At 46.1% G+C, this 21,276-nt stretch overlaps 2 protein-coding genes across 8 annotated transcripts; one reads left to right on the forward strand and one right to left on the reverse strand.

Annotated features, from left to right (window-relative positions):
• Positions 1 to 147: 147 nt before the first annotated feature.
• Positions 148 to 6,229, forward strand: PSMA7 (proteasome 20S subunit alpha 7). The gene is made up of 7 exons (XM_071760117.1): positions 148 to 318; positions 1,891 to 2,017; positions 3,228 to 3,352; positions 4,512 to 4,634; positions 5,052 to 5,171; positions 5,673 to 5,735; positions 6,001 to 6,229. The coding sequence occupies exons 1-7, from the start codon at positions 223 to 225 to the stop codon at positions 6,091 to 6,093; spliced, it is 747 nt and encodes a 248-aa protein (XP_071616218.1). The 5' UTR covers positions 148 to 222; the 3' UTR covers positions 6,094 to 6,229.
• A 2,391-nt stretch (positions 6,230 to 8,620) lies between these two features.
• LSM14B (LSM family member 14B) lies at positions 8,621 to 21,107 on the reverse strand. 7 transcript variants are annotated; one of them, XM_071760109.1, is made up of 10 exons: positions 20,741 to 21,107; positions 16,155 to 16,318; positions 15,665 to 15,800; positions 15,041 to 15,157; positions 13,055 to 13,225; positions 12,853 to 12,933; positions 11,785 to 11,946; positions 11,456 to 11,609; positions 10,329 to 10,508; positions 8,621 to 9,967 (listed from the first exon to the last, which is right to left on the reverse strand). In XM_071760109.1, exons 1-9 carry the CDS (start codon positions 20,859 to 20,861, stop codon positions 10,337 to 10,339), a joined length of 1,278 nt encoding a protein of 425 aa, XP_071616210.1. In that variant the 5' UTR covers positions 20,862 to 21,107; the 3' UTR covers positions 8,621 to 9,967; positions 10,329 to 10,336. The 7 variants fall into 7 exon arrangements, 6 of the variants coding, with proteins under 6 accessions (XP_071616210.1, XP_071616211.1, XP_071616212.1 ...); XM_071760110.1 differs by having other exon boundaries at positions 12,853 to 12,930; positions 20,741 to 20,963; XM_071760111.1 differs by having other exon boundaries at positions 15,737 to 15,800; positions 20,741 to 20,960.
• Between the last annotated feature and the right edge of the window lie 169 nt (positions 21,108 to 21,276).

Consider the following 21,276-nt stretch of genomic DNA (forward strand, 5'->3'; position numbering starts at 1 on the left):
GAATGCGTAAGGAGAGGCTCAGTACGCAAATAGCGTAGCTGCCCCCCCCTCCCTACCCCCACCGTGACTCTCGCTGGGTGCAGCGTACGGAGATGGCGTAGGGGGCGCTGTTGGCGTAGGCCGGCATGGCGCGGGCTCCGGAAGCGAGGGGCGGGGGGATGAGTGTGCTGTTTTGAGGGAGGCGGCTGGTTCCGGCCCCGCGGGGACGCACGGGCGGCAGCCATGAGCTACGACCGGGCCATCACCGTCTTCTCCCCGGATGGACACCTCTTCCAAGTAGAGTACGCCCAGGAGGCGGTAAAGAAAGGCTCCACGGCGGTGAGTGAGTGAGGGAGGGAGCGAGCAGCGTGGCCGCGCCGGGCCGGGTGGCTGAGGGGAGGCGGGCAGCGGGCCTGCCACTCGCCCTGTCCCCTTCGCCCTGTCCCCCGGCTTCTCGATCCCCTCCGGGACGGGGTGGTCCCTCAGGGCTGCCGAAGGGGTGATCTCCTCCAGAGAGGTGTCCCCGGGCTCGGCACCGGGGCTGGAGCTGAATGCGGAGGGGCCGGCGGGGTGCCGGGAAAGCTCCGGCTGTGATTCAGGCCGCTGCTGTGGGGTTTTGTGTTTTTAGGGAGGAAATGTTGGGGATTTTGTGCATTGAGCCATTGAACGCCAGGCCCGGTGCAGTGATTGCAGCGGGAGGAGTGGGTGGGTGAGTGGGTGGTCCCGGGGGTCCCACGGGAGGAGCATCCCTGGTGCCTGGCCCTGCCTGGACACATCCCATGGGATTTAGGGAACGGCAGTAAAGGAGACACAAAGGTAGCTTCTTGGCTCCTAGCTCCCAGTTTTCCCAAACTTTTTCTCAATGAAGGTCCTGTTTGGTTTTTGGTTTTTTTTTGCCTTGGGGAGGGGCAAATAGTAATTCCCAAATTAGCAAAATACCCAGAAGAAAATTTACTGCCTTTGGGATGAGATTAAACTCAACAAGACTTGGTGCCAAATAAGCTTGGCTTTATTTTTTTTCCCCTCCCAGAAATTAAAACCCCTGTAACCGTGGAGCTAACGTGCAACACAATCTACCTGTGCCTTGTCTCGTAGAATTGTAGGATGGTCAGAGTTGGAAAGGACCTTAAAGATCACCCAGTTCCAACTCCCCTGCGTGGGCAGGGACACTTTCCACTAGATCAGGTTGCTCAGAGCCTCATCCAGCCTGGCCTTAAATGTTTCCAGGAATGGAGCTCCCACAACTTCCCTGGACAGCCTGTTCCAGAGTCTCTGTTTGGTTCAGTTCAATGGTTTTGGAAACATCTGCAATACACTAACAGCAGGGCCACCCTGTAAAACCAAATTGTTCCCATCCCCATCTGAAAAGTAGTGGGAATAAGCGTGAAACATCAATTTCTTCTTTCCTCCCTGGTGCTGAAAATGGTACATGAAAAGTATGAATTGGAACATTAAGGCAGCAAGCTGCTGGCAAGCTGCTTGGAGTGTTTGGTTTGGTATTAAGTGTTTTGGGTTCTGACTTGAGCAATACCAGTGGACCAGTTGTAGTGGTACTTTTGTTGCCAATCCTGCTTCTGTGGCTGCAGAAATGGGACTGCTGGTATTGGGAGGAGTTGGGAAAGCACTTGGTAAGAGGGGTGGGAATGTGTGTGTTGGGAGCCACATGAATTTAAATTGGTATAAGCTGATAATGAAACTGCACCCTGGAATCTAATGCAATTTTTGTTACATCAGTCCTTTCTCCAGGCTGTGGCAATAGGTATTAAAACACTGATGTCAAGTTGAAATCATGTTTACAGTTTGGGATTTTTATTTCTTTTTTTTTTTTTCCTTACTCAGTAAGGTCTGCAGCTGCTGGGTTTGCTGGGCTTAGCTTAACTTTGGTTTTTTCCTTCTTTTGATGCATTGAAGGTTGGAGTAAGAGGGAAGGATATTGTTGTTCTGGGTGTGGAAAAGAAGTCTGTGGCAAAACTTCAGGATGAAAGAACTGTACGAAAGATCTGTGCTCTTGATGACAATGTCTGCATGGCTTTTGCAGGTATGTGATCCCTTCAGGGTTTTTGGAAGTTCCTGAAACACTTTTGGGTATGTTTATGGATTATGAGAATGTAAATACTTAGCATAACTGGCTGAGGACTCTGGGAAAGGAGTGTGTGTCTTTCCATAATTGCTTATTCTATTGTTGAAGTTAATCAGGTCCTCTAGGTTTAATGTGAGGATGAAAACTGAGAACTGGTGTGTCATTGGCACAGATAAATCTATACTTATACAAATATATATTTCATTTTTTAATATTTACTCAATACATGTTCTATTTGAGTTATATATATTTTATATAAAACATATTATCAATACATATTGCAGGAGCTAAAAGAGACATTTGTCAGTTACAGGGACCTTTTCCCACATGCATCAAGCCAAAAAGCCAAATTTTACCATCTTGCATTTAAAAAAATGTTCTCCATTCAAGTTCAGAAGGCTCCTTCTGAATGAACAGCTCTGGATTTGAAACATGAATATTCAAGCTCCACATTCTTCCTGTTCCAAATGCCTGACTTTTCATTGTTGAAAGCTTGAAGAGGAGGCATGAAAATTTTTAAAACCACAATGTAAATGGAGATAAAATGTATTTCAGGAGGTTTTTTCCTCTCCTCAGGTAGCTGAGAATCTTTGTGTCAGTGTTGGTAATGCTTTAGGGGGAGGTCTGATTTAACCAGGAAAAAAAATAGGAGTTTTTTAGATGTAGTGTACAGGGGTGATAGGCTCAGCTGCCTTGGTTCCCTAGCTAAGTGTAGTGATATATGCACTTGAGTTCACAAGCTTGAAGAAAAAAATCTCTACTAGAAACAAGGCTGTCAATTCAGAATGTTACCAGTAGCTGAAAAGTGAAGTAAGAAATAAACCCAACACGTGTGAGAACAGAGGTTGCTTTGTTGGTTGCTGTTAGATGGAAAGCTGTCACTTGTCAGCCCCATTCTCATTACCTGCTTCAAAACAACACATGTTGGGCATCAAACTCAAACATCAAAGCTTGAAACTAAATCCTCAACTTATTTTGGTACATTAACTTCTTTCTGTTGCTTTAGAAATGCTTGTCTTGCTCAGCAAACCTGGGTGAGTGGGAGCTCTCTTTTCCCTTTCCCATTGCTGTCAGCACTGACCTTGAGAGCCCTTTTGGGGCAAGAGGAGTTTGTTTTATTTGTGCCAAGGGTCTGGAGCAGGGAGCTGAGGATCCACTGTCATTTCAGGGCTGACAGCTGATGCCAGAATAGTTATAAACAGAGCTCGTGTGGAGTGCCAGAGCCACAGGCTGACTGTGGAGGATCCTGTCACCGTGGAGTACATCACACGTTACATTGCCAGCCTGAAACAGGTATGTTGGAGCACTGAAAAAATGCTCCTGATGCTGAAAAAACTCTCCTGATGCACAGGGCTGGGGGACTGAGTGTGAGAAATGCCTGTCCTGGCCTTGCTCTACTCAGCTGGTGAAAATCAGCATGACAAAACACACCGTGGGTGTTTGTTTCAAATAGGGAGGGAGTAATAAAAGAGGAGGATTGATTACTGTTTGGTTTTTTTCCTGAAGATGAAGAAATTAATTAGTACTTGTAAAGACTGCATAATTACACTCGTGATATCATCAGGAACACTCTGCTAATCTGCAGCTCTAGCTTGCTCTCCTAACAATGGTGCTGTGTTATTGTCAAAACATCTTCCTGGCTCCTGTTCATTTTTTCCTCCTACTAAGACATTGCAGGGATGGGAAAAAGCAGAGTGAATCAGTGCTTAATACATTTTATATTTGATATTAATGAATTTATAACTAATTACAATGTCAAAATATGCCCGACTGCATTCTGTGATAAAAATTACTGATTTGCCAGTGTACTTAACTGATTTTCAGCAACTGATGGGGATTAAAAAAATGTAATTTACTGATGCCCTGATGTGTACACTGGTGATGACAGTGTAATTCTTGTACTGCTCATTAGCCTGCCAGAGCACCATGCCCCTTTCCAGAGTTTCATTTTACTCCTTTACAGTAATTCTCACCTTTGTGCCTCTCACTCTGACATGCTGATGGTTTCTCTCAGGCTGTTGCACCCCCCCTGCCTTGCATCATTGTCCCTCCTCCTCCAGGGGTACTTCTGGGCTGACAAATGGCAACCCCTGTGCTAGCCCAGGGTCAACCAGAGGGGCTGTTCACAGGGTTTGCTGTAGCTGGCTCACAGCCACAGAGGTGTCACACTCCCTGATGGGATTGTTGGTGAAAACTGAGCTTGTGTTCAGGTGTGTTCAGGTGTCACCTGCTTGTGTCCAAGCAGAGGGTTACAGCTGGGCTTGCAGACACAGCTCTGCCTCTCAGCACCAGGCTCAGGGTCTTGTGTGAGGGACAGGATCCTGACTTCAACACACAGACTGCTAAGAAAGCCTGCTAAAAGTATTTCTGGTTGGAACTCCTCCAGTGTCTGCTTTCCATTCTACAAATGTTTTTAGAACTTCTGAACTCAGTCTCTCTTCTCTCTCATCAGAGGTACACACAGAGCAATGGTCGCAGACCTTTTGGTATCTCTGCCCTCATCGTGGGATTTGACTTTGATGGAACCCCCAGGCTGTACCAGACTGATCCCTCTGGCACATACCATGCTTGGAAGGTGAGTTGATTCTGTCTCTTGGGAGAGGTAAGGAAATATTTGGGAGTTAATGTCTCCTTTAAAGAGAGACCAGTGGAGGAAGGAGATCTTGCTGGCTGACAGCTGCAAAAATCCTTAATGATCAGATTGACTGAGAATAGGGGTCTGCACCTCAGCTTTACTTGGGAAATTTTGTCCTGTTTTCCAAGAAAAAAACCAAACAAACCCACCTGTGCCTGACACCTGTCTTTGTGTGATGGGAAAAGTAACATGTTGAGTGTCCTGAAAAACACATGGTGAGCACAGAATGGTTCCAGATTATGTACATCCCCAATTCTTATTTCTTGCTTATTCTGTCAGTGAAGGCAGTGAATTTCTTGCTTATTCTGTCAATTCTGAACACCCACTCATTCTCTCTTTTCCCCTCACTATTTCCAGGCTAATGCCATTGGCAGAGGAGCCAAATCTGTGCGTGAGTTCCTGGAGAAGAACTACACTGATGAAGCCATTGAAACAGATGATCTAACTATTAAACTTGTCATCAAGGCTCTTCTGGAGGTGAGGCTCTTTCAGATCCCTTGTGTGAGTTTTCACTGCAAGTTTGGATTAACTGTAAATGTGAGTACATGAAAATCTTGGTGGGTGCCAAGGCCAGTCCTGTAAAAGGATCACTGGGCTGTGGGATTAAATTCAGGGTTTCAGGTAACATTTTCCAGAGCTCACACTGAATTTACTAGCAGTTTTCTGGGGAGGGAAAAAGACTTCAGCTCTGGGCATTAAAACAGCTGCACCAAAGATGTGCTAAACCATATGCAGAATATTTTGTGTTGAAATTTGAGATACAAAAAATACCCCAAGTCAGGTGGTTGAAATGAGGTGTTTTTCAGCAGCCACCCGAGTGCAGTGATGGCAGAATTACAACTTATTTTTGAGTTACAAGTTATTGGAGCTTCGAGCTAATCAGCAAAATCCTCCCCATCCACCCCTGTTCTTCTCAGAAGACAGGAAAGGGTCAGAATTAATTCATGGACATGCTCCTGACACCCAACTCTTGTTTAGGTTGTGCAGTCTGGGGGGAAGAACATTGAGCTGGCAGTGATGAGGAGAGAACAGCCACTGAAGGTAAGGTCTTTGTGGGCTTCTCCCTGTGTGAGGGTTTTGCTGATCCTGTCCTTGTTGCTCTGTGTTAACTTCTGTGTTACCTCAGATTCTGCCCTGTCGAATACTTGAGTTTATTTTTAGTGGCCAAGGAATGTTGTTGTGTCTGTAGAAGGTACAGGTGTCTGGATAAATATTAGTTAACTGTCCATGTCAGAATTAAACTGCATAAATAAAATCCTCTCAGTTAATATGAGTATCTAGAGGGTCACCTGTGTTTCTGTTTCAGATCCTAAACCCTGAAGAAATTGAGAAGTATGTTGCTGAAATTGAAAAAGAAAAGGAAGAAAATGAAAAGAAAAAACAGAAGAAAACATCATGATGAATGAAATTCAACTGCTTAGCTGCTTTTTAAATCAAGTGATGGGTTATTCTGTATAGACAACATGTAGGCATTCCACTTACTCATCTTGTGCCCCTCTTGAGACCTACAATAAACCTATTGATTTTTTTTTAAAGCTGTTATTTTAAAAATATCTGTCTATTCCTTGGATTTTAACTACCTGGGATTATTTGGTTGGTTACAAAACACCAGTACTGACTGATTAAAGGACAAAGACTGCCTTTTTTTTTCCTTGGACAGTTCAGTTTGTTTAATGATTCCTTTCCACAGTCTCACTTCTTAGGCTCCCCTTTATTTTTTTTTTGGTAGCTGTCTTAAGAGTTGTGTTGCAGCCTCAGCAGAACATAACTAATACAGAATTATGCTTTTCCCCCTCTAGCTGGCATCTTCACATTTAACCAGCTGGGTCTGGACAGGAGCCTTGCAGAAGCCTGTGGCAGCAGGGGGGTGTTTTACCCCTAAAGGAGGGGACAGGGGTTTGGGGGTCACATTCTGGGAGGTCAGCAGGAGAACTGGGATCTCCTCCCAGGCAGGGTGCATGCCATGGGGCTTCCATAGACCTTGCATGATTCATCTGGTTCAGAATAAAGCATTGCTGTTGTGTTTGCCCACTGGGGGATTTACAGACCAGTTGCTTCCTACTGCTAAAAATAACGAGAAAGAATGCTACATACTACATAGTTATGCTCTACTCTAGTTTCTCCTTTTGTATCTAACCTCATGCTGCTTTACCTCTCACACACAGGAGTTGGGTTTAACTTGGTTTCTGGTCCAGCCTGTTCACTGCTCTGTTCCCATGAGCCAATTCCATCTTCCCTGCAGCAGCAGGAGGTTGCTCAGATGCTGTAGAGGGGCAGGACTTGGTTCTGTGCCCCAGAGTCACGTTGCTCCTGAGACAGGACCTGCTCTGTGCCCCTGACCTGCTGAAGATGTCAACATGTACAATGTTATCAATTCAGAAATAGGCACATTCGAAGGCAACAGCTTTCAGTGCTTTGAAACTAGCCCAAAGGTGCCTGGGAATAGGGAGCTTTAGCTCAGATTTTGAGTCATGGCCTCTCCACTCTCCCATTCTGGCTCTTGAAAAGCCCCTTTTCCAGCTGATTTAGCTGCTGTCACCATCTCTGCACTGCAGGAAGGATGACCAGGACAGTCCTCTGGTGACCACAGCCTGTGCTCAAGGGTCTCTTGCCCACAAGGCTCAGCACCCACCTGCAGGAACAATTGGTGCCACTTGTAGAGGTTTCCTGTTGATCCACAACTGGCACAGTCTCTGTAAGCAGCTCCTCAGCCTCCTGCCAGCCAGGACCTGGTTTTACAGAGCTAAAGCAGGACTGGTCTGGCAGCAGGCACAGCAAGGACCAAGTGTTCCATTCCCTGGCCAGAGGGAGCTCAGCCCTTCCCCCGGACACCCCAAGGTGCCACTTGGAGAGGGTCTGCACTGCTCCAGACACAGGGCTGCTGGAGCTCTCAGGGGCTCCCTGGCCTCAGCCCACAACCTGGCTGCTCACAGCTGAATGCTGCCCAGCAAAGTGTGGGCAGAGGCTGTCCCCAGGCTCAAGGACAGTAGAGCTGCAGAGCTGCTCCTGCTCAGGAAAGCATTAGACCCCATCAGGTGGAGCAAGGCACTGCTGGAACAGTGGTTTCATTCATCAGTCCTTGGGTTGAGCTTACAGGTTAGAAGAGGTGTGTCTGGGTTCCTGCACAAGCCCCCAGCATCTTGCCCTCCTGCTGGCAATCTCCCACACCTGAAAGGTGACAGGGCTTGTTCCTGGCTCAGTTCACTAGCCCAGGGGCCAAACCACAGCCATTAGTGGCATTGCTCAGAACCCAGCCAGGTACAGCCCTCAGCTGGGAGACACAGGGACACCTCTACAGCATGGTAACTACAGCAGCATCAGTAACAATGATGGTGTCTGAGGTGTTAGAGTTAAGGCTTTACTGCAGAAACAAGAATTACTGCCTTAAAAAGAAATAAAAAGGCATTGTTACACGGAAGTTAATGATGATTTCTCATTTTGCCCCCTCAGACTCTGGCAGTGCCATTCCCTCCTCACACTTAGTGCCACCCTGCCTGTTTTGCCAGCAGAGAAATGAAATGCTTGCAGGAGGTTCCACAGAAGCTGCTCCAGCACAAATGCCCTTTCTGCTGCTATGAGCCCAGGGACTGCAGTCAGCTGTGGCTGCTGAAACCACAGCTCTGCCCCCCAAAACAAGCTCTCATCAAATCCCCCAGCCCAGGGGCTGGGGCCACACAAAGGTTTGGGCAAGAGTCACACTCCTTAGGCCCATTCCTTAGCAAGCAGCAGAGCACAGAAACAGTGGGTGACAGTGACAAGGGGGTCACTGCCTGGACTGGGGTTTGAGCCCATTTCAAACACTGTGCAATACTTTCCAAGCCTGCCAGAGCTCTGCAGCAGAGCTGCACCTGACAGGAGCCTTGCTAGGATGAGCTGTACAGGGTGATGCTACTGAGCTATGTCCAGGACAAAGTAAGAGTGAACCATTAAACATTTACATGTTTATTATAATTACAATTTACATTACTCCAAAGAGCAGCCCCACTGCTATGTTCTAATTCTTAGCAATAAAGTCCTACAAAAATAAATCCAAGCTTTTACAGTAACCTAGGTCAATGCATAACTAAAAAATTCTAGCAATGTAAGGGGTTCAGTCATCAAGGTGCTTTTTCAACAAAATTCCCTACCAACCAAAAAAGGGACACATGCCTATAGCAATTTAACCCACTTATTCATGCAAAGAAATGTAACCCCCCCAGCCCCTCTCCCCACATACAGAGTTTTAAAAACAAAAGAAAAACAACTAAACTATTTACAGTATGGGGGGGTATAGAGGAAACAAATTAAACATGCCCATCTGTTAAACTTCATTACATGGACTCCCATCCCTAGTTTAATGAAAACATTCCATAGTGTTCCACCACGTCTACTTGTGTACAGAGAACTGTTTGTGTTTGGTACTACCTGTGAGCAAGGTACAAATTCAGGCAATGAAGTCAGAGCTTCAGCTCTCTTTCCCAGACAGCACTTACTGCCAAAATCTCTTTATTCTGAACACAGGAGCAGCCACTTGCTGCTGGTCCTGTCCTGCTGAGGGCACAGCACGCTGCCCCCCACACTGCCCTGACCCAGTAAGGAGCTCCAAGCCTCTGAGGAACACCCAGAACCCTTCAGCTCCAAGGAGAGTCACAGTTCTGTGTAAACCTGTAGTACCTCCCCATCAGTACCAGCCAACAAACAGTTGTACAGTCATTTACACTACTACATGATCAACAATCCAGTATTCCCAAGTGACAATATACATAGCTCCTCAGCACCAGGAATCCATTCTTCCAGATACCAAGTGCAACTTCACACCTGCTGCTGAGAACAGTGAGACCAGCAGCACCAAAGAATCCATTTGGTTACTCAGAACAAACAAATTATAGCTGGTTTGTTTCAAGTGAGCTTTGGTTCCATGTTAAAACAGCGTGATTTCTCTTCTTCAGGGTTCAGAAAAGGAGTCTGACTTCAAGCTTAGACTATAGCAGCCTTTGAGAAACCCAGAAAGAAGAACCATGTAAGTTAGTCTGCACTTAAAAAAAAGAAAATAAAACACACAAACAAAAAAGACACCCTGAAGAAGGTACCCCTGAACACATTCCCTCTTCCAAAGAATATTCCAGCTGACAGCTGCTGGTCCAAAATAAGTCCAGAATATAAGCAGTAGTACATGAAGTTCTGTCACTTGAGCTGAGACAGTAAACAATATGAACCATTTTCCCACATTAGTGCAGCAGTTGGTTGTTTTCTTTTTATATACAGTTTCATCCTCTCAGGGGAGATGTTAGAACCTATTCAGAAAAAATAGGAGAATTAGGTTTGGTATGATGGGGATCTCCTCCCACAAAAAAAGAAAAGCAGCAAAGTTCACACCTATTGTATCAACTGAGATGCTTAGCTAGAGACTCAGCTCTAATGAGCAGCTTTTGCTTTCTCAGACAAAAGGCCAGCCCAAGAAATCAAGAGGACAAGCAACATTCTAAAGAACATGTTGAAACCACGACTATTTCCTTCTACCACAGAAGAAATAAGGAACAACTCTTGATATATCCGTGAGAGCGCAGAACAAGAGAGGTTGTGCAGACAGTTAAGGCAAGGAGTAAGGGACACCCCTGGCTCAGAGACAGTATTTATTCCTGCTAAAAAACTTGCCTTTGAAGTTACACTCTGCCAGTACCAGCTCTGTGAGTGGTTTGGTTTCTCCTTGCTGCTCCACTACCCCTTCCACCTCGGAATCCACCACGAAAGCTGCGGCCGCGGAGGAAGCGCCCGGATACCCCAAACGTCTCCGTGTTGAGCTTCCTCTCTTCAGCCCATGTGGTACGTCTGGAACTGGGCAGGACAGCATTCAGATTCAACAGAAACATTAAAAAGCCACCAAATCGTTTAGCTAGGAAGCATCAAACACCTTATTTTGAACTAAGCTGCAGCAAGAAGCAGCTGCATTGTACACAAGCTGGCTAACTCAGTTCCTCTAAGCAAGGATTTCCAAGTGACAGCTGTTGGCTTTTGTAAGCTACTTTCCTACTGGAAAACCAAAGCTGCGCCTAGAACAGCACTGAAAATGATCTTACTGGTACTTTCAACCCCATCTCCAGAAACCTGGGAAGCCCTGTCACAAGTGAGGTTCAGCAGACTGCTAGGGGCAGCTCAACAGCAGCACCGTGTCCCTTCCTCCTGCAGCCAGCACTGGGGAGGAAGCTTTGCTCGAGCAAAGCAGAAACATTACCATGAGAATTTCACACACTGACACTAAAGAGATGTCAGACTTCACCAGGCACTTGGTATCTGTGTCAGCAGCAAGAGATGAAGCTTTCTTTTAGTACTCTCAACATTTCACTTAATGCATTTCCACAAACAGACCTGGCCTCCTCTCTGCCCAAACTCCAGGCTTAGCTTGCTCCTGTCTGCAAGTTGCACCATCTTCAGCACAGCATGACCCTGATGCCTCCTCCCACAGACGAGATAGGAAATTTGTTTAAAATCCATGGGTTCAAAGTCAGTACATGGAAACAGAACTGGAAATTCCTGTATCATAGTTTAGGCAAGTATATCAGTATCAGTTGAAACCCCTGCCTTTTGTTTTATCCCACTGCACGAAGCTTGGTTAATACCACTCGTGAGCTACCGAATACATGGCAATACTCCCTTCTAAACACTGTTTTGCTGACTTTTTGGCAAAGATTTTATAAAGAATTAAACCATGTAACACAGGTTATGTCTAGAATTCGATGCCCAAAAGTGCACTTCCAAAAAGCAAGCTTTTAGAAACTACTCACCTGGATTTCAGTTCTGAAGAAATGTTGTCAAAGAAAGACTTGGATTTATCATAATAGCAGTTGGGTCCCAGAAGGTCCTCCTCTGCATTACTGTCATTGTTTTGAGGTGCCACTCCAGGGTCCCCTTTTTCTTCCCCCGTCTCTGCTTTGTCATCTGAAGATAATAAAATGTATTACACTTCTTTGATGCATACTGAAGAGCCATCTGTTCTCTTCCTCCCTCAAGATTTGAGATGCTGCCACATGTAATCATGCAGTTTCTCAGAATGGGATTGTCTATGCAGTGTTTACTACTAGCTCAGCAACTTGTATTTAATGAAGCCACAAACCTTTAAAGTTTAGTTTCTTCTTGAATTCTTTATCAAGTTCCTCTCTGTTGAACTGTGCATTTGCACTTTCAAAGTCAAAGTCACCTTCAAACTTTATGGTATTCTCCTTCACAGTAGTTGGTCTGTTTTGTCCTCTAGAACGGTTTCTGGTTCTCCTGTTCCCTGCAAGCAGGAGAATTTAAACACTTGGTAACCAGGGCTAAGACTTGGGAATTTCTGGCTTCAGGTCCTGCAGTTAGGCCACTCTGAAAGTAAATTCTGAACTTGGCTGTAGAAGACCTATTACAGCAACACTTTAACTTTCTGAAAAGCATTCCTGGATGTCAGTCTTACCATTAAGACAAGAGTACACCACCTTTTCCTTCCAGGGGGGTTAGAGGAAGTACAGAAATGCCAAGGAAAATTGGAAAAACTGGGAAAAAACTATTTCCTGCAAGCATTAGTCTACAAACCTGTCACAATAGTTAGGAGCAGCAGGTTGTTGGTTTCAGAAAATCCACCCAAGACTCACCTACCCACAAAGGGAGCTTGTACTTTGTACAGGTTCTGGTTTCCAGCTGAGAAGCTACCAATTCCTTTTTGGAAAAGCAATAACCCCTTCTGCAGCGCTGCTTTCAGGCAAATTAATTTGAAGACCTCAGTGTCCAAAGTTCTGCCTTTTCTCCTTTTGTTTGGGCAGAATTAAAAGTGCAGTCTTGAGACAAGAACTCTCCTAGATGGATGCAAGGGCTCCATAGTTCCTCTCAGTTATAAGAGCTCTGGAAATAATTAAACTGCCCTTCCCAGTAAAATTACTTAATGTTTAAAAGAAATGTAGTTATTGCTACCAACTTATGGCATGGATTTTTATAATGCACCTTCAGGTTTCCAGAAGACACCAGAACTTTGTCCCTGACATGTTCTGAACTTCCGTGACTCCAGAACCTATTCTGCTAGGGAAGCATCTCTGGAGTCTCAAAAGATTTGGTTTCATTTTGCTCTCCATCTTCTATACAATAATTTGTCACTGAAATTAACAGTATTTGCCTTTATAAGCTGAAGTAACCATTTTGTGTCAGGTTTACCTACCAGATCTTCTCCTCTGAGGTCTTCTGTTTTCATCATTCACCTGTCCCTGGGCTGGCACAGGTGTTGTCTGAACCGGATCTACTGAACAAGAAGGACAAACTCAACTGAGCACAAAGGCAAAACGGAAAGAGTTTCATCTTGCTTTGCACCTTTAAAAGATGCTTAAAAGCAGCACTTTAGAGCTGAAGTGGTGCATACATACCCCCTGTCTTGCTGCTGCTCTGGGGCACCTGCCGCCCGTTGCGCGGAACCCCGGGAGTGACTTTCACTGGGGGTGGCTTTTGAGAGTTCATGTTGTCAACTGGGCCAGTCTGAACAGCCTGCTCTACCATGGGGCTCTTGCGGACTGGGTGAACAGGAGGAAAGCCAGCACCTGGAAAAAAAATCCCAATGACTTAAGTGCCTCTCAGAAAATGTGCCAACACCATTCAAACCCTGCCCACTTCTACGGAGAAACCGTTCTGTTAAGCGTTACTCAAAACCTTGAGTGTGCAGCAGTGCAGTGGCATCCAAGTGCCATTTAAGTGGCACATACACTTGGTAAGGCACTGCTGCCACAGGAGTCTTGGCTCTCAAACCCAGAGCCTTAAAATCAGGGAATCTACCCATTTATTTCTTAAACCAAGTTAGACACACATTAGGTAAGCAAGCCAGGTCAGCCTCACAGAGCGTTTATACCAAGGATCTAATTTCTAGGTGTATCCTCATTTATGCAGGATTTTACTTTACACAATACTTTAAATCTGAAGCAAAAATCCACCATTTTGAAACCACTCAAGAAAGCTTCCCCACTTTGTCAAAGTTTTGAAGCAAAAGCGTAACCATGTCAACTACAGCCCATTTTGTAAACTGCTTTTAGAAGTCCTTCAACTTCATTGCTTAGTGTTAGCTTTCAGACAAAGAAAACCTGAAACCAGACCAGGATCTCAAAGTTACCCTTTTAAATTCCTTCTTGGTCAAGGCCAAAGTGTTACCAAGACTTCTGTTGCTCTTCCATCCAGGCTTATTTATTCACACTACAAAACATGTAAATACTTTTCATGGTTTGGTATACCTCACACCAATTATATTAAAAAGTGACAGTCTTCAGTACTCAGAAGAAACACTGCATTCTAGATTTAATTAGAAGTTTTGGAGTACTAGAGGTTTATGGAGTTATGCATAAGAACTGCTCGGAAGCAAACTTTAATTGAACATACTTTAAGAGCAAGAAATGCAAAAAGCTGAAGAGTACACACAAACCAAGCCACTGACACTTCTGGGTCACCCAAGTCCACATGAGATATACCCAGTAGGTAACATCATGCAGGCTCCCAGTTAATGTACACCTGGAAAACTCGCAAGGAAGACAGACATATCCTAAGGATTATTCAGTAGGACAAAGCTGCTGTGCAAGTTTAACATGAGAAAGTTTCAAAGCTCAGACAGAATATCGAGAAAGGATGTACAGACAGATGGCCAAAACTAGAGAGTAAGTAAAAGTTTCATGCCAACACAAGCATACATGCTGAAGTTAAAAACAGACAAAACTAATTACCATGTTTAAATGCAGGCTGCACCTGGTCTCTCTGCTCTGAGGATGGTCAGTCTAGTATCTCTAGTCAACTTCCTTTGAAAGTTTTTACACACAGAAGCAAGCACCCAGAACTGTTATCTCAGCCTACCACAACTCAGAAATTGTTTACTGTTAGTCATGCTTTACTAAGTGGGAGTCTTGACAAGGTACTATGCCCCATCATGCATGAAACCTGTCCTGATGTTTCCTTGATGACAGCAATATTCCTGGATTCACTATTAACCTATGTCTCTAAAAGCAAAGCCACCCACAATTTAAGCAGTGTGCTTGCACTTCCAGGAAAGACTAATTCCTCACCCAGTCTCTAAGGTGAGATGTTCCTGGACAGGATGCAGCACATCAACAACTCTAAATCTCAGCCCTCTCCTTGATACTTACACACAAGAGGATCTGCTGTCCTGTACTTTTTCTTTCTCCTGTCTCTCTAATTGATACTTCTAGGACAGGAGGAATATTTCATGTAACGAAAGGCAAAACCAGCTGAGAACAAACTAGTTCTACCAGCATTACCCATATAATTACTATCCTTCTCGGGAGGGTTAACAAGGTACAGAGTGTTTGCAAGTGCCATGCAGTTCTTCCAAATATTTGGAGTCCTCAAACTGCTGTTACCCTTGGAAGAGAGCTGATGGGGCTCTGAAGACATGTCAGGCTCTGAAACAGGTTGTGGAGACGGAGAAGAACTAGGGCTGGAAGCAGCTGCTGATGCTGGAGGGCTTACCAATTTCTCTAAAGAGATAGAGGGAAGAAGAGAAAGCAAAGATACTTGGATAAGATACAAGGTAGTGAAACATCTGAAGGACTTGGAAAGAGATACAAGAATCTCTAGAACAGCATTAGAGCAGCTTATTTACAGTCCTCTCCAGGAAGGCAAGTTCTTTTTACATATGATGTATACGTAAGGTGTGACAGGTGAGAAATTAATTGGCCTCAACTGTTATGCATTCACATTGCTTTCAGAAAGAAATTTTAGCTGTTCAGTATGTTCTTCTCTTGCATGAACACCTGCGTGTGTGTGTGTGTGTGTGTGTGTGTGTGTGTGTGTGTGTGTGTGTGTGTTAGTGGAACACTGGCCTCCTTGCAATAAGACAAGTGCACAAAGTTGTTAACTACTTGTTCACCGCGTGTTGCAGCCTGATGCTTGCCAAGGAATTCAGTGAGTTACTGTCATTTGGTTTCATGGTAGCTGCATAAAAGGACCAGACCTTTATTCTAGCAAGTAAAGTTTTTACTTACCTAAACCTAAGGAAGCTGCATACTGCTGGCTAAGTAAAGAGCTGGCAGCAAGCTGGCTGTAAGGTGGCATACCTCTAAACGGGCTGTAAGGCACATGTGGCTGAAAGGATGATGTAGAGGCAGAGCCCAGTGAAGACTGTAACAAGACAAAGTACATTTCCATTTACAGTGTTCAGAAGTCAATTTGCTTTGGCAGTGATTCTCTACTTCAGGTACAGCATTACTAAAGCTTAAGCAAACACTGAGAAGGGTTAGTTTACCTCTATGATTTTCTTGCATTCTCAGCTAGGGAGACTAGCTCTGACTTTGGTTGACTGAAGTCTTTAATGCTGCTGCTTTTTTTTCTTAAACATTACAACCAAAATTCAGGATACTTCCAGCTGAAGATTCCTGGAGACTCTTAATGGCCTTCATTTTTATAAGTTTCTACCAAAATCAAAGTCTTTCATCACATATCATAGCTTTCTACCAACACTTGAGGCTAACTTACTTGAACAATGGCAGGATCTTGTGGTAGAGTATGTTGAGCTTTTGGAGGTTCACAGACAGTGATGTCTTTGATGTCACTTCCTCGAAAAATAATGTATTCATAGATCTCTTCTCTGGGAGGAGCAGGTCTGTCTGTGGGTCGGTCTTCAGTACCAAAGGATCGCACTTGAGCATTAGAAAGATTGCTGTTAGTGCAAGCTTATGATTTATGTAATTAAAAAAATACTCCCCTAATACTTGTCTAAAGGAACAACAACAACAAAAGGTTAGCTCCAGAACCCTGACTCTCCTTGTCGCACAATTCTGTTCCCTCAAATGCCAACTTTTTCAGCAGGCTGTATAAACAGTTTTGTTTACACCAAGCTGTGAAGGTAAAGACCACAGACCAGCTGGAGTGAAGAATCCTACTCCAGAAGCAAGGACTTCCCCCCACAGTGCCATATTCCACCTCCTTCCCCAGCTCTTGTAAGAATCCCACTGGAGACAACAGCCCCTGCAACAGACCCCAGGGGAGGCCCCTGAAGCAGCAAGGGAAATCTTAGAAACCTTTAGAGCTCAAACTTCCACCTTTGTTTTTATATACTTATTATACAGAGAAAGGTAAAGTTTCCCCAATGACAAGAGCTTCCTATTATAAATCTCCCTGCACTGCATGCCACTGGTTTTCTGACTAATATCCACAAACTTTTAGTGATAAATCCAAAGCTTCAGTGCCCACTGAGACTTCCCTGAGCCCATCTATCAAACACCCGAACAGGTTCCAACCAGGGATGTTGCACATTAGAGCGGAAAAATCCTGCAATTGACTGTGTGACAGCTATTGGGTAGAAGCATAAATGAATCTGAGCCATTAAAGAGGAGGTCAGACTCAGACTTACTGGATTATTAGTGCAGAAAAATCAGTTGTATAGTTACACCAGACACACAAAAGCTTGACATTTCAGCCACAAGCTGAAGCTCATTAAGTTCATTAGTCTGGTTGTCTTCTGTCTTTGGGAGGTTTTGCCAGTTCAGATAAGCACCAGCACACAGGGGGTTGGATGTATGGTTTCTGTCAATAGGAGAATTCTGTATTGGAGCTGCATGAGTTGCTTCTAACAGGTCACCACAGAAGTGCTCAACCTCTCTGCCAGGACACACCAGGGTTTCTACAGAACCTTTAATTACATCCTTTACAGACCTTTCACAAGCACCTGCCATGCTACAGTCTGTAGTGATGTGCCAGCCAGCTTCCTCTCCCACAGCACAGACAGATGACAGGAGATGGGGGGCACCACAACCTCCCTGGAAAAAGGGTAGCAAACGAGTGGATCCACTCAAGCCCAGTGTTGAGCATCCCCAGTACACTACACTGGTACTAACTTGCTAGGAATGTTGGTGGTTGTAGACAGAGCTACTCCTCAAGAGAAAAGTGTTCTCAGAGGTCAAAAACTGTCCAGGTGTTTCCCCACCACCACCAAGCAGCAGTTGTCACCTCTGTTCAACATGGCTGAGCTCACCAGGAGCAGAAAGCCCTGGGTGCAGGTCAGTGCCAAATTCTGTCCTTATCACACTGATGCTCTTTAGCACCTCAGCTTTCACCTGACTGGGAGGGAATCTGAGGTGTTACAACAACAAACTGTCAGTTGCTTCCTCTGGATGCCTCTCTTCCTTTAGTTCCTAGGGTATATAACCTCTGAGTTATTTTAGATCTCCAGCTGCTGTTTGATCATATTACAGCTGTAACCCAGTCAACTAGAAACAGATTATAAACTGAAGGCACCACTCGTGGCCTTTTAGACATGAACTGTACCACTGGTATCCCTGCTCAAGATTAAATTATTTCAGCACAGAGCTCAGGGCAAGCTTTACTAAAATCATCCAGGCACTACTGTGGAATCTCTTGGCCAGCTTGAGAAGCACCACATCTTCCCTGAGCATGGGGATCAGGCTGTCACAGTTTCCACATGGAGAAAAACACAGCCTGCAAAGCCCACAGCTGTCCAGGCAGCTTGGGACCAGTTTTGGTCCCAAGGTTTCTATCTAAGAAGGTGGAAAACTGTGACCTTGTTGTATGCAAAACAGCAGTGAGGGCATTTGAGAGGGCTCTAGGAGTCCAGCATGCCTGCCCCCACATCTGAAGTGTTGAACAGCTTCTAGCACATCACAAGCTTTAAAGTTTCTGGAAGGCTGTTGCCCATGAAGAGTTACAGCAACTATTGTTTACAGATGAACAGGAAATCAATCCCAAACCACAGTGCAGAGGGTGTTTTACAACAGTTTGTGCTCCTGTAGGGTCTGTGAAGCCAGACCTCTGCAGGGTCAGGAAGCATCACTAGGCTGGCAATGTCTGGAAAGCAGAGCTTATGTAGGTACTTCTTGCTCAAAAACTCTGTTTTTTTCAGACTTCTGCAAAAGAGGGAGTAAGTTTCTGGTGTTTGTTACAGACAGAACAGCAATGGGCTTAAACTTTCTCTGCAACTTAAGTTAGCATCTAACAGACAACCTCCTTGCAGTGCTTAATTAAGCACATGGAATCTCCTTATCCATTGTTTAGAGACACTGTGCATGTGGAGAGACATAACAGGAACCAAATACAAATCAACTGAAGTTAGCCCTACTTCAAATAAGAGTCTGAGTCTGAGCCTGGTTCCTTCCTGAGGTCTGCTTCACCCTAATTTTTACTTTTATATCACTTGGATTACAAAAGTAAAGAGAACAGCACTTACATTACATACTGAAGTTGCCTGGGGCTTTAGAGGTGGCATCTAGGGCTTCATAATAATTTATTAGCTTTGAACAACTTCATGTCAGTAATTCGTGGTTGTTCTATCCCTTCAGAGATCAAGTGTTTTAAACTGCTGCCTCCCCTAAGCACAGAGTTGATGCTGTCACCAACTTCAACACTGTTGCTGTGTTCATAATTCTGACACTAATTTTTGACAAAGTCTCTAAATTTAAATAAAGATGCAAAGCAGGGCTTGTGCTGTTAAGTTCATAGAGCAGCACTTTAAGTGGGGAAAAAAAATGCATTCTTTGCCTGTTGTACCTATTTCCTAGGCATTCCAGTTCATCAAAACTGAACACCAATAAATACAAGAACTGCTAGAAGTCTTACAGAGCATGTGCTTTCTCACACCATGAAGCACTTTAGTCAGACGTGCCTTTGAAACACACCACTTTAAGTTCTGAAGTAGCAGAATGCTGTGTGGAAGCAGAACTACCTGAAAAACACTTATTATTTGCTGCTGGGTAAACGTGAAGGCCATCCTGCACATGCAGTAAGGGACTGCACCCTTCTTGCAACCTCTCAATTACTTTGAGTGAAGCATGAAGATTAGTAGCTCCTTAAACAAGCAGAAACATCCCTAGAAAAAACTGAATGTGAAAACTCACATTTTAAACCTCAGAATATGCACTTGTAGGTGTCAATGCTCATGTCCAGCACTACATAAACATCATGATACTGATTAAATACTGTTGCACAGACTGCCTTGAGGATATTTAAGAATCAGGCAAGTCAGGGTCTCCTGCCAGCAGATAGTTTTTCAAAACAAAAGATGTTTGGTTTGTGGACAATCCTGATTGGGTTGCTGAAGGCAAAGAAGAAGGTGTGAACTTCCCAGAACACAGGAGGACAAAACAAAAAAAAAAAATCTAATGCACATTAGCTGGAGTAGCCAAACTAGACACGAACAGCAGTACAGAAAAACAATCTTGTTTGATAGACTAAACAAGATAGAGCCGGTTTTTCTAAGAGTAAATACGGGAGTTCCCAGCACAGGTGACAAGTGAATCCAAATGGCACCACTTAAGTAGAAGATAAAGATCACTATTTCTACATGGAAACAAGATGCAAAGTCTTGTTGAGCAGCCTGCAAGGTTGGAAGAGCCAGACCCACCGGCTGGTACCCCACAGCACTCAGTGCAGGAGCTCTCACCCTCCTCACCTCACCGGAGTCCAATTATTGATCAAGAAAAGAACAAAGACACAGCAACCCTGTTCTCCCCAGCACCGGCCTAGGGCCCTGCTCAAGCCAAGCACCGAGATACCCCCAGCTATCCACACAGACACAGGAGAGGGGAACCAAACCATGCCCGGTGATGCAGACCAGCACCTTTCTGGCTCTGGCAACACCAAGGGCAGGCAGCATTGCTGGCTCCTCTTCTTTCTCTTCAGAGCACCGGTAACTTCCCGTGAAGACCAAGGGCTGCTCAGCATCCCAAACACCCCCCGTGCCCCCATCCCAGCTCCCAGCGCCCCTTCGGGGAGGCAACCAAGCCCCCAGCACGGCCCGTGCGGCGGAGCCGCCTCCCAAATGCTGACTCACGGAAAGCCAGCAGCGCCGAAAGCTCGGGGCGCACCCCCCGCAGCCCCCCGGCTCCCCGCACCGCGCCCCGGCCCCCTCCGCAGCCCCTCAGGGCGGGCGGGCTCCGGCCGCCTCTCGCCCAGGCCGGGCTCATTGTTCAGGGGACGGAGGCGGCCGGCGAAGCGGGCGGGCCCCCCGCCTCCCCTCAGCGAGAGAGCAGGGCCGCGGCGCCGGCTCCAGAGCCACGCTAGGCCCGAACCCCCCCTTCCCTCCCTCCTCCTCCCCTTCGCCGCCTCACCCTTGGCCAGCGCCACGGTGGAGTTCTCGGTGTCGATGGTGTAGAGGATGCCCTCATAGCGGATCTGCGCCTTGGAGATCAGGCTGATCTTGCTGCCGATGTAGGGGGTCCCCGAACTCATGGCGGCGGCGTCGAGGGCGCTTGGCCGGGCTGAGGGGAAGGAGGGACGGAGGGAGGAGGCCGCGCGGGTCTCCGCGGAGCCTCCGCGCCCGCCCACGCACACTGCGGAGCCGGGAGCCCCGCCGCGCCCGCCTTATATAGGGCGGAGGGAGACGGGCTGGGTGGGGGGGGCCGGTGGCGGGCGGGGGTGTGCTGCGGGCGCACTGCGCATGCGCCGCCACCGCCTGCGATTGACCAGACGGGAGACGGGGTCAGGCGCGAGGGGAAGGGGAGGGGAGGGGGGAAACCCGGATCCCGCGTCACGTGACCCGCCCAGGCGAGGCTGCCACGTGCGCTGTGGGCGGGGCGGGGCGTGGCGTGGCGTGGCGGGAGCTCGCGGCCCTGCTCGCGCTGCAGCGGCGCGCGGCTGAGGGGGA

Source organism: Heliangelus exortis, chromosome 16 (assembly GCF_036169615.1).
Source record: "Heliangelus exortis chromosome 16, bHelExo1.hap1, whole genome shotgun sequence".
NCBI lineage: Eukaryota > Metazoa > Chordata > Aves > Apodiformes > Trochilidae > Heliangelus > Heliangelus exortis.